This window comes from Panthera leo, chromosome D4, assembly GCF_018350215.1.
Source record: "Panthera leo isolate Ple1 chromosome D4, P.leo_Ple1_pat1.1, whole genome shotgun sequence".
NCBI classification, from domain to species: Eukaryota; Metazoa; Chordata; class Mammalia; order Carnivora; family Felidae; genus Panthera; species Panthera leo.
The window spans coordinates 45333660-45346627 of NC_056691.1; the positions used below are offsets into that span (position 1 = coordinate 45333660).

Sequence of the window (12968 nt, forward strand, 5' to 3'; positions counted from 1 at the left end):
TTTCTGGAGATTTCATTAAAAATTGTGTTCTCCTGGGGCGCCTGGGTGGCTCAGTCGGTTGAACTTGCGACTTTGGCTCAGGTCAGGATCTCGCAGTTTGTGAGTTCGAGCCCCGCTTCAGGCTCTGTGCCGACAGCTCAGAGCCTGGAGCCTGTTTCAGATTCTGTGTCTCCCTCTCTCTGCCCCTTCCCTGCTCTGTCTCTGTCTCTCAAAAATTAAAAAAAAAAACAAAATTGTGTTCTCCTGAGCCTCCCCCTACTTTTGTGTGCTGTATTAAAAATGTTTATGTTTTAGTAAAAATCCTTAGAAAAAAGAAGAAAAGGGGTTGGGAAAATACGTGTGCTGATGGGGATCAGGCTACTAAAAGGACTCGATCACTGGGGAATGTGGCAACATTTTTAAGTCCTTCCAGACCTAAACGGATTTTTCTATGAGCTGAATGCAAGGTAGAAGGAGAGGAAAACAGAGGCAAAGAGTTTTAGCTCGTGTTTTCTCAAATTTTTCATGGTATTTGATTATTTAGTTTTCTTTTTTTTTCTTTTATTTTTATTTACTTATTTATTTATTTTGAGAGAGAGAGCATGAGTGGGGCAGGGGCAGATGGAGAAGGAGACACAGAATCCAAAGCAGACTCCAGGCTCTGAGCTGTCAGCACAGAGCCCGACGTGGGGCTCGAACCCACAAACCATGAGATCATGACCTGAGCCGAAGTCAGATGCTTAACTGACTAAACCACCCAGGCAGGCGCCCCTTGATTATTTAGGTTTCTTGGGACACCAGAAGAGAAATTTCCCAAGCTAGATCATGGCCCTTGCCAGTTCCAAGGCTTAACCTGCTGCTGCCTGTGGGCACATTCTTTGACTCACAATGAAAAGGTCACTTGAAATACCTTTCGGTTTACTCACGTTCTATTGCTTGTAGATGTCACCCAAGCAGAGGCTTTGATTTAAGACATGGAAGCCTGAAAAGGAATCTGAGAAGGAGCTGTGTTACCAATACTCTCTTCTTCTCTTTCAGGAGAAGAAATACAGCAGCTGTGCCTGGAAATTATGGTGACGCAGGCGCAATCATCCCAGAATGCAGCTGCGCTGTTGGGACTGTGGGTGATGCCACCACTGATCCACAGTCTGAGTGTATGTAGCAATTAAGGGTGTTGGGCAACAGGAGGATCTGGTTCTTTGGGGAGAGATTAACGTTCATCTAGGCGTATGTTCTCAAAGTCAAGGGTGGCCAGATGTGATTTTGTAAAAATTGGGGGCTTGGCAATGGCTGGCCAGCAGATGGGAAGATTGTGATGCAGAACTCTGCCCCAGCCGTCGACATTCATGCTTTCAGCTTCCCTTGATTATGAAAAAGGAAAATATGGTCAGAGATACGAAAGTTCCTTTCTCAAGATCCTCCAGCTAGAAAGTGATGGAGTTATGAGAGCCTAGGTTTATTTATATACCTATATCATATAAATGATACTCATTGGTTTTGGTTTTGTTTGTTTCTTTTTGAGAGAGAGAGAAAGAGAGCAAGCATGTGCATGTGAGTAGGGGAGGGGCAGGGGGAACAGAGAATCCAAAGCGAGCTCTGGGCTGATGGCAGAGAGCCCGATGCGGGGCTCGAACTCATGAACCACAAGATCGTGACCTGAACCAAAGTTGGATGCTCAAACAACTGAGCCACGCTGGTGCCCCTGATATTTAGGAGGTATTAAGAAACAGGCAAATCCAATATGATCCCTCCCTTTCACAGAAAAGACAGCAATTCAGGTGAGCCTTGAAGGCTTGGTAGGATCTCATCAAGCATCAAGTTAGAGGCACGGGGCACGTAGCTGGGAGGGTGTAGAAACATCTCTGCCAGCGTGCTGGGCTTGAACAAAGCGCTGAGGAAGAAGTGACCTAGCCTGGTATCTATGACAGAAAGAGGGAGCCAGCACCTTCCAGGGTACAGGCCAAGGGTAAGTAGGAAGAATGGGATAAGATGGCTTAAAGAAAAGCAATTAGTAAATTGTATAATTTTGAGTATATTCTAAGGTGGGACAAGAAAAACCACACTCCATGATCCCTTAGAGGTTTACCAATTGATCGTAAGTTAAATGACCTCATCGTTACTCTTTTATTCGGGAGGCTTTAGTTCTTTGAGAATTTGGCCAAGCTCTTGTATTAGTTCCTCAGTCTTTTAACTTCAGTTCCTGTCGGGTACTTTTTTTCTTTTAAGCTCCGCTTCATATTCTAATTCTCTTCCACTGAAGGGAGACGTGACTGAGGTCTGCATCCTTTGCGTCAGCAGCTGTCATGAGCTGTCTGCTCCAAGCACGTGCCGTGTAGCCGCCATTACTGAGTAGTGGCCACGTACCTGCGACTTGTAAGCACTCAGTGAGCGCTTCCTGACATCAGACTGAATCTGTCTTCGACCCTGACACACCAATGTTTTTTATACATCTTTGAGTTAGAATTTATATTGCATAACATATGGCTATTTTAAATGTACAGTTTGATGGGTTCTGGTACATTTGTACATTTTTATCCATCACCGATAATACTTCCATCACCCCCAGAAAGTTCCGTCGTGCCAACCTGGAGACAATCCCCGCTCCCAGTCTGAGACCCAGGCTACTGCTGATCTGCTTTTAGTCTCTATAATTTTTCCCTTTTTTTTTTTTTTTTTTGAAAGGAAGAAGGAGAGCACATGAATGGGGAAAGGGGGGTGGGGGGGAGAGAGAGAGAGAGAGAGAGAGAGAAAATCCCAAGCAGGCTTCACACCCAGTGCAGAGCCTGATGTCGGGCTCTTACGACTGTGAGATCATGACCTGAGCCAAAATCAAGAGTTGGACCCTTAACCAACTGAGCCACCCAGGTGCCCCTCTAATTTTTCCTTTTTTAAACAACTTTCATACAAACTTAAATTTCATGTAAACTTTAGAAATTCTTTAGAGTGGAATCATACAATATGAAGTCTTTTGTGCCCAGCTTAGTCCACTTGTGAGAAGTAGATTTTATTGTTTCCAGTTTACAGGTTGACAAACTGAGGCAAATTGGGATCAAACAGAGTTTATGTAGCTAATATCTGGGAGTGAGTCTGGCTGAGTCCAAAGTCCGTGTCTCAGACACTGTTCTATTAACTCCTCTTTCCTTTTGAACCAGGTAGAACTTGAACAGCCTGTTTTGTTTACCTCAAAAATCTTTCTAGAATTCATTTATCCTTCCACTTCTCTTTCAGATCTGTGTTACTTTTTTGCATTTGTCTTTGAGAATGGACTTTTCTTAACATCGTTGTTAATTAACAAATTAAGTCGGTGAATTCATTTTCTTAATTATATACCTTGTCTTTTTAAAAAAACGATCGGAGGGCGCCTTGGTGGATCCGTTAGTTAAGCATCCGACTTTGGCTCGGGTCATGATCTCATGAGCCTGGGGTGAGTTCGAGCCCCACCTAAGGCTCTGTGCTGACAGCTCGGAGCCTAGAGCCTGCTTCAGATTCTGTGTCTCCCTCTCTCTGCCCCTCCTTTGCTCTCACTCTGTGTGTCTCTCTCTCCCTCAAACATAAACAAACATTAAAAAAAAAATTAACAGTTCCCAAAGGCTTAAGATGACAATGTTATCCTTGAATCACATAATCTTTGGAACTAGTTTTTAACCACAGATAATTTCAGGATTCTCCATATTGTAACTGGAGCCTCGCCTAAAAATCATAGGGTGTTGCAAAAAAGATACATATTGTGTTTATCTGCAATCATCAGAAAGTTAAGCGGTGTTTTCTTTCATTAACATTGTTGCAAGTAGTTTCTTTCTGCACTGGTATTGCTAAAAGTTGCTATTTTAAATCCTCTCTGCAGCACTAATTTAGGACAACTATGCCAGATTAAGTTGTTTCATACTGGTTTAGGGGTTCCATTTTCACTCCTCAGTAGGTGTTCTGTATTTCTCATATGCTTCTTCACTCATTAATTCACCCAGTTCTGAAGGATTACTGAGTGTTATCTTGATCAGCCAACCATCTTCATACCAAGATTTGTTGACAAGTCCTGTATTTTCTGCAAAAGCTTCATCAATTTCAGTTACTTGTCCTGATAGAGAATAGAGTTCACGAGCAGCTTGCACACTTTCCAAAGCACCAAACTCTTCTTGTTCAATCTTGTCCCCACTTCAGGCACACGACCGTAAACAGCATCTCACAAAGTTTCCTGTGCAAAACTGCTGATTCCCACTGTTCCAATGCCATTTTCTGTTATTATGCATTCATGTTTGTCTGTGGATTTACGCGCTGACAGCGGAACGGAGCAGGTGCTCCAGTCGGCGCCCGCCCTCAGCCCCCAGGGCCAGGACAGACCGCATGCTCTGCCCGTTTCGAAGAATTTTTGAAGCCTCCTCTCTTAACGTCTCTGACACAGAGCTCTTTTCAACCATGTGCCTTTCCGGCCCTCATGACCTCCAGCATGCCACGATCAGTTCTATGTGTTCAGCTTCTCCTCTTTGGTCAAAAATGGTTCTGGCATGCCAGTTCTCCTTATCTCCTTACGCTTCCTAGAAGAAGAAATTAATAATATCAGATACTCTGGCCAGTCGATTTCCTGCAGATGAGGCTTTCATGTCCAGGATTCATTTTATTTTATTTTATTTTTTTTTTTTTGCCAGAGAATGTGACCTTTTAAGACTAAATAGCAACTGTCAAGTACTTTCAGAAGTTAGCATTTTATTCCCCTCCCCAAAACAATCCAGGGCTTAAGCTGAGTGGTACCCAGATGGATTGGCAGATACCGTATATACATAAGTTGCCCCGGACCACAGGTCACTGCAGTGGCCACAATCGCAGGCAGCGGTGGCCCACTGGACCGTGAACCTGGGGGGAAATGAGGGGCAGGGAAGTAACCTTGAACCTTTCATCTCTCAATGTGCCCTCAAACACAGGGGTGAACTTGAGGTTTTAAACCCTGCAAGCCCAGACTTGGCCCGTTTCTTCCTGACCTCTTTTGGTTTGCTTCCAGTTGAACGTCAAGAAATACCTCCTGGTTTCTACACCTCTGTGGATAAAACACGTCTCAGACGAACAGGTGGCGGGTTTTGTTGAAAACTTAATGGTGGCGGTGTTTAAAACGGCTTCCCCACTTCCCAATCCCGAGTTATGCATGAGTGCCTTACAGGGCCTGAGTCAGGCCATGAAACTGCCCAGCCCTGCCCACCACCTCTGGAGTCTGCTCTGCGAAGCCACCGGGAAGATTTTTGACCTTCTGCCAAAGAAGATTCGGGTGAGGAACAAAAATATTTACATTCCTGACCATTTATGTTTGGGATTTTTTTTAAGCCCTTTTGGCAAAGCAGGGAGGTGTATGTTTTAAGAATGTGGTGGGAAGGCTAGGAAGAAAATAACCGCATTTTGCACTAAGAATGTGTTTGCTTCCAAGATCTAAATTGAGGTTGAATATTTAGAACCAACGTTTTGAGCAAGCTTAGAAACGGGTTAACCAGTGCTACACCAGGAAATATGCGGCCAGGCCTTTTACCAGATGCCTGTAGGAGACGAACAAGCACAGAAACCCTTACGCGTTAGACCTGGAGAATCTCTGAGCATGTTGTCCAATATATGACTTATATCAAGTGACGCCATATATTTCTGAATTATTTAACTTCTTTGCAGCTTTGCGAAGAAGTTAAAAATCTGTATGGAATGATGGATTCTGATAAGGAGAAAAAAGTACAGCCAAACAAAATAATAGGAAAGATTGTGTCGTTGCTGCTGTTTTAAAGTAAGCTCTATGCGCAACGTGGGGCTTGAACTCAAGACCCTAGGTCAAGGGTCATGTGCTCTACTGACTGAGCCGGCCAGGTACCCCAGAAAGATGGGTTTTTTTAGTGCCAAAAACTGGCCATATGTTCTGGTTTGATTAAAATCTCAGAGACTGCTATTCATGGAGATAAGCAAATCTAATAATTTGTCAGAACATTGAGAATATATCTGTTATCTTACGTTGTATTTTGACCTGCTTGTGATTTTTCCTTACCAGAGAAATGATCTAGAGCTATATATCAGTGTAGCAAAATGCCTCTCAGAAATGACAGATGATGAAGCCAATCGAGTTACCCAGATTACTGAGGTAATAACATATCTCTGTATTTATTTCCATTATTGAAGCGGGACTTACAGTTGAAGAGATGGTTTATCCTTTTTGATTGAAGCTACTTTTGCCTCTTTCTTACTGGATAATTTCAGGAAACTATCCCTGCTTCACTGTGGGGTCTCATGTTCAGCCTCATGGAATGGATGGATAGATGGATGAATGGCTTTTTAACCTACCTAATCCCACTTTGTCAAGAACATTTTAGTGTCACCTGTGGGCAAACGTAAGCGCAGGGCAACGTCTTCAATACCAAATCCAGAAGCACGGGAATATTCTGGCTGAAAAGCTTGCGGTGCGCGGAAACCATGAAGTAGTCTTGTTTTTAAATTTATTTTCTCTCACCTGGTACTTATCCTTTTGTAATGAAGAAAGGTGGCTAATTGAAAAACAAGCACCATTAGCACGGACACAGCTAATGAACAAGTGCTCCTGGTACCCACACCCAAAGGATGAGTGAGTAACATACCAATAAAGTTGCCACATTTAGTTAGCATGATAGATGTCTTATTAGATTTGAATTGCCTGTAAACAATGATTTTTTTTTTTTTTTTAGTATAAGTATATCCCAATGGACATACTTATTCCAATGGCAACCCTGCATACCAGGTAATAGCAAAGGTCTAGAGAATTATGGGCCCTTATCCAGCTGGTGGACCTCTTACCATTTATTTCGCTCAAGATGGCAGGTTCAGTTGAATCCTTGAATTTCTGCATCGTGTAGCACTGATTCTCAAAATGGGGTCCCTTGGACCCAGCAGCATAAGCCTGGGAGCTGACTGGAAATGAAAATTCTAGAGTCCCACTTCAGGTCTGCTGAGTCAGAGGTGGGGCCCAGGAGTGTGATTTTTCAACAGTCCCTCCAGGTGATTGTGCTGCATCCTGAGGTTTGAGAACCCCTGCTAGACCATTTGGAATATCAGGTTTTGGAGATGAGTTGAAGCAAGGATGAGCACTATGAGGAAACTCGTGAGAGAAGGAACTATAGAGCCTCACCGGTCGGGTTTGAAATCCAGCTCTGTAATTTACTAGCAGTGTGACCTTGGTCACGTTTCATAACCTGCCTCAGTTTCCACATCTACGAAAGAAAGATAATAACACCTACCTCCTGGAGTTAGATTTAGAGTTACAATGACTTAATCCATGTTAAGTTCTTGGAAACGTACCTGACCCGAGGTGAGCACTCAGTAATTATTCATTATCCTAATTATCACATTCGTGTAATCTATTACATCCTATTATTATGATATTCGTGTAATATACTTGGAAGTAATGCATGTAATTTACTTCGCGGTACCTAGAGCCAAAGATTGCTGTGGTACTCACCTGGGTTCTTAAAGTACCAGTTAGAACATTTTCACGTTCTAGCGAAAATAAGTTCTATTATTCAATAGTGTTCTGAGGTCCCCAAAAGTGTGTTTTACCGAGATCCGTGCTTTTTACTCATTTCTGGAAGGAATGGAGGTTAGAATAAGGCAATGGTGAAGAGCTCAGACCTCCTGGTTTCACTTCTCACTCTGCCAGTGTAGCCACGTGACCTTAACTGAGCAAGTTACTTAACCTCTGTGCTTCCGAAGGGCAGGATGATGGTAGTCGTCTGCATCGGGTGGTGTGAAAATTAAATGGTCAATACAGGGCTTCTTGAACTTGCTGGTCTCAGGAGTACTTTAGTGTCTTAAAAGTTGTTGAGGATTCCATAGGGGTTTGATTTAAATGGTCCTCTCTTTCAGTAAATCCATTGCATCTCAGTATAAATAAGAATTTTTGAAAACAAAATGAAAAAGTGACATTGTTTTACATTTTTTGCCGATCTGTTTCCTCCGTCTGGCCTCTCGTCGAAATTTCTTTAATGTTGACTTCTCCTGGCTGCTGCTTCACTTAATCTGTTGCATTGTTGTTTTGGTGAAGTATGGGGGGAAAATGTAGCCTCATAGAAATAATGTCGGTAGAAAAGGGAACAGTGTGTCAATAGTTACAGATAATTATGGATTTTTTTTTTTTTTTTTTTGATGTTGCAACAAAACTCAACAAACCGTGTTTTCTTCGGGGTAGTTGCAGGGTGTAGAATGTGAATTCATGTCAGTGAACTTGACATACTCTGCTATATTAAAATCCATCGGTCTGTCTTGCACTGTGGGTCTTCTCCCCAACGTACGATATTACAAAATCATTTGGAAAATACCGAATCACTGAGTCTTGAAAATCCTCCACACGTTGACCCATTTCATTATTCCGTATCAAAACATCACATTGGTTAAAATCCTCAGAAAAGCCTTTTATGCATTGTGAAGCTGCCAACTCATCGTAGCAAATAGATTTTCCAAAAATCAGATTTTCACGTGAAAGCTCAGGTTTTATCATTGGCAACAAATACTGCCAAGTATTTCCTCGAAGCGACAGGCCCACTTTCTTCGACTGAAAACAACAACGACAATAATCTGTTAAATACTCAGTCTGAATAACCATAGTTTGTCCATCCTTCGTCCTTGCAGGTCAGTGGTGTTCCATAAAAAACTGGCCGTTTTGAGTTCACAGCGCAAACTCACAAGTGTTTTCCCTGGAGACAACCCTCCTACTTGGGTATGCCGCAGAAAGCCCTTCTGCGGACTTCCTGTTTTATACAGGCTATTAAAAAGATGTGTACTCAAGGGCAAAGGTGTGATGAAACCAATAATTGTCATTGTTTACAAGAGCATTTTAAATAAAACTTGGTTTTTAAAAAGTTGCAAGTAGCAGCGACAAATACAGCGACTGTTACTGGAGTTTGGGCACTAGTGTGAATATAGTTTGACCCCACGGACCCTTTAAAAGGGTCTTGGGGTCCCTCAGAGGTCTGGGTACCACACTTTGTGACCTGCTGAGTTAATACACGTTAATGGTGCCTGGCACGTGAGTACTGTGTTTGTTAGTTGTCGTTATTATTATTTGTGTGTTCTTACAAAATATCACCACCGATCAACCCCTGAAATCACTTACGGTTTTTATGAGAAAACGGGAGGTGACATTACAACCTTCCGTCTGTATGTACACTTTAAAATCTAGCACACGAGGCAGATAGGTCACACGCTGCAGGAAACGAACAGTTTTAGCATTCGGAATAATAACCCACTTTAAACTCACCCTTTCTGCTTTGCCCTTGCCTCGAGGTTTCATAATGACTTCAGCTAATTTAATAGTAACAGAACAGTTTGCTTTTTTGCAGAGCAGCGTAGAAAAGGCTGCCTTTGTCAGACTGTACTTGGTCTCTCAAGGACGATTCCCCTTGACGGGCTTGACTGATATACTCAGCGTTGCTATGCAGCACCGTGAAAAAGACACACTAGCTTGGATGGTACTGCACGGTTTATACCAAGCCCGGATTGTGAGCCATGCCAACACAGGTAAGGCCGGCCCGGGGCGAACAGCAGAAACCGAAAGATCTGCCTGCCTACCTTTCCCTTTGAGCTATAATTATTTCCTCCACTTCAAAACTAGGTTAATGCTTCTTGACACAGGAGAGCTCTGGTTACCCCCCCCCCCCCCAAAGAAGAGCACCTTAAGTGGAAAGACCTGTTCCAGCTCCCAACCCCCACCTCGGAGATACAAATGGATTCCGCTGGTGACTTTCATACTGTCTTTAGCCCTCCGGGCCCTCGAGGATATCAACAAGTTTATTAGGTTGAGTCTGCCTGCTTCCATTACCCAAACAGGGTGTCAGTCGATTCTGCCTCATGTTTTCTTGAAAATGGCTCTTGAGTGGTTATTTACCAAACAAGTAAAAAAAAAAAAAAAAAGAAAGAAAGAAAACAGCCACAACAAAATTACATCGTTATTCTAGAAGAGAACCTCTCAAGGGTGAGAGGGATAAAATCTGGGTGCCCTAACTGCATCCTCAAGCCCGAAGCTCTAGGCCTGAAGCTCTCTCTGCTAGTGAATCAGACGGTAGAACTTTTAGACCGTTGTAGACATTTATACTTTAATAGTCATCTGAAAGGGCAGCTCTCCCATTTCTCCTCCTATACCTTTGGTCACGTTGCGTGACGTCTACGTTCTTTTCTGAATGACACCCGGCTTCGGTAGATCAGGTAGGACCTGGAAACCCGAGTGCCCCTAGGCAACTTCTGGTTCTGTATCTTCTGTATTTTCCTCATCATCTTGTATCTTCAAGGTTGTGAGTGAAAACCGGCAGGCAGAATTGTAGTGCCCTTTGTGAGATTGTACAGGAAATTTTGATTTGTTCTCCTCTTTGGCAATCGAGATGGTTGTCTCCTATCCGCATTAGTGTCTGCCCAGTGAAAAATGACCCTGTGATGAAAAGCTAGATTTTTTACTCTAAATCAAAAGTGCATTTATCAAGAAGAATAAACTAGAATAAATATCAAGAATAAATAACTCAATTTGATAGAGCCTTTGGGTCTAACTAGCTGGCCTTCCCATTTAATTCCTGTTCTCCTTTTCCTCACTTATATTTGACAGCCTTCCCAAGTAATCTTTACTGTGCTGGGAATTCTCCTTTTTAAAAAATAAAAAAGGAAAAAAAATCAATATTTATGCTGGTGTTTGTCCCCCAGTTGCTGTATAATAGCTGGTTTTTATTTTTCTTTTTATGTCTTTGGGATAGGCTTTCTCTGGGATTTGGGCATAAAATGGGAACATCTAAGTTAAAGGAAGACCTATAAAAACAACAGTCAACATTACTGACTTGTTGGCATGCCAGATTTCTCCTCGTGTGTTTAATGCTGAGAGAGAAACTCCAATAAGTGCATTTTATCACTAGTGGGGGCGCAGTTTTGAAGAACAGATTACCTTTTGAGAATAAAGACACAAATACGGTCCCTCTGACACACAGAGCGTCAAAGAACTCTCACGCAAAATCACAGGTCTCATGCATTGCAAGAGGATTTGAAACCGTTTCATGGAATCCTCACTGGGTGTTATGCTTTAGTTATGATGGCTATTACTGATGGGTTTTACATTTCATAGGAAAACCGTGGTCTGGTACAAAAACATCCTTTTCTGTTTCAGGCGTGTTGAAGAGAATGGAATGGCTCTTGGAACTGATGGGTTACATCAGAAACCTTGCATACCAGTCTACCTCTGTTCAGAACGTGGCTCTTGACGAGGTACAATCTAGAGGCGTGACCTGTGGCTTTCTTAAAATGTACAACTTATGTTTGCTCTCCCCAAAGACAAAAAAAAAAAGTTGCTGCTTGCTTGCTTTCCACGCCCTCCCCCCCCCCTTCTTTTTATTTTTGGGAAATGATGATGATAACTCTCCGATGTCACAAGGAAATGGATGTGCTTGCCTGGCTCCCAAAGACTGCTAGGGCTGCCCTTCAAAAAATATTTTCAACAGAAAAAGTTCCTCAACAGGCAGAACACAGAGGACACTAGCTGATGAGGGAACCCAGGGTTCTGTGCCCTTGGCCTTGACCCCACCAAGGAGGTGGGGTACATTTGTACCGGCCCAGAGAATGTCTTCAAACACCTGGTTTGAAGAGATTCCTGAAGCGTATGCAAGTAATCTGTGTTCGCGCCGATGCTTAACGTGCGTGAGAGGAGTTTCAGCACACCTGTCATATGAAGTGTGACCCAAAAAAGATCCGCAACCATTGATAGTAGGTAAATTAAAATAGAAAAGGTTAATGCATAAAAGGAAGACAGCACTTTCCACTCTGCTTATTTTCTTGACTTTGCTGCCCACTGTGCATTTTTTAGTAGTAGATTTTTTTTTTTTCTGTAGGCATGACTCATTCACAGGTATCCCGCTGACGGTGTGAGTGGCATTTGTATAAGCTGGGATGTTGTTTGAAATGCTGACGAGCTTTGTAGAAGAGTTGGCTATAGGCTTGAAATTGTAATCAGTGAGATTATGAATTTTAAGGAAGTAAAGAAGACTTCTTAAGCTTTGTGTTTACCGAGCAGAATCTGTCTTCTTTTCCTTCTGATCTCCTAAGGTTTTGCCAACGTTCTGTTTTCTTGCAAACATCTTTTTATTTATTTAAAAAATTTGTTTAAAACCTAGAAAATACAGATAAACAGTGTCGTTTAAATCACAAGTCGGAGGAGGCCCTTGTTCTCACCATGTCTGTGAGCGTTTAGATTAGTCTCAACTCTAGATGGATGGATCCTAGACAGATGGTTTGGAATGCTTGTGGAGATATATAGTCTGAGAAAATGGCAGAATAGGAGGACCCTAAGCTCACCTTATCCCACGGACACTGGAGAACACTCACATCAGTGTCGATAGTCCGGGAAATGACCCAAAGGCTGACAGAACAAACTCCTCAACTAAATCTAGAGAAGAGGCCAGGCTGAAGAGGGAAGGAGGGGCAGAGACGGGGGTGGGGGCCTAAACAGACCATAGGCGTGGAGGGAGCCCATGTGGGGAAGATGAACCCCCGTAACATTTGGCTTTGAAAACTAGAGGGGGCTGATCTCATGAGTTTGGAGGGGGCTAATTTTGTGAGTTCTTCCAACCAGCAGGACTTAAAGTTTGGGACTTTAAAATTCAGCAGGTGGGGGGCGCCTGGGTGGCTTGGTCGGTTAAGTGTCGGACTTCGGCTCAGGTCATGATCTCGCGGTCCCTGAGTTCGAGCCTGCGTGGGGCTCTGTGCTAACCGCTCAGGGCCTGGAGCCTGTTTCAGATTCTGTGTCTCCCTCTCTCTCTGCCCCTCCCCTGTTCATGCTCTGTCTCTCTCTGTCTCAAAAATAAATAAACGTTAAAAAAAATTAAAAAGAAAAAGAAAAATCAGCAGGTGGGGTTCTGGGAGAGCCTGGCCGCTCATAGGAAACCGAGTCCCTGCCCTTAAGGAGACAGCACAACAAACAGCCTCTGGAGGTACCGCATAGAGGCAGCAATTTGAAAACTGCTTGGGGCATAAGGGAA

General features: G+C 43.1%; 1 protein-coding gene across 4 annotated transcripts in view; it reads left to right on the forward strand.

Moving 5' to 3' along the window:
* Window positions 1-12968, forward strand: part of FOCAD (focadhesin) — a 322952-nt gene that overhangs the window by 299034 nt on the left and 10950 nt on the right. For 2 of the 4 annotated variants that reach the window (XM_042914239.1, XM_042914243.1), the window contains 5 exons: window positions 1018-1133; window positions 4973-5233; window positions 5990-6079; window positions 9303-9480; window positions 11105-11202. In XM_042914239.1, the coding sequence (XP_042770173.1) occupies window positions 1018-1133; window positions 4973-5233; window positions 5990-6079; window positions 9303-9480; window positions 11105-11202 (743 nt within the window). Of the gene's footprint in view, window positions 1-1017; window positions 1134-4972; window positions 5234-5989; window positions 6080-9302; window positions 9481-11104; window positions 11203-11822; window positions 12114-12968 lie in introns of those variants that run through there. The other 2 variants (XM_042914240.1, XM_042914241.1) reach the window with 2 other exon arrangements.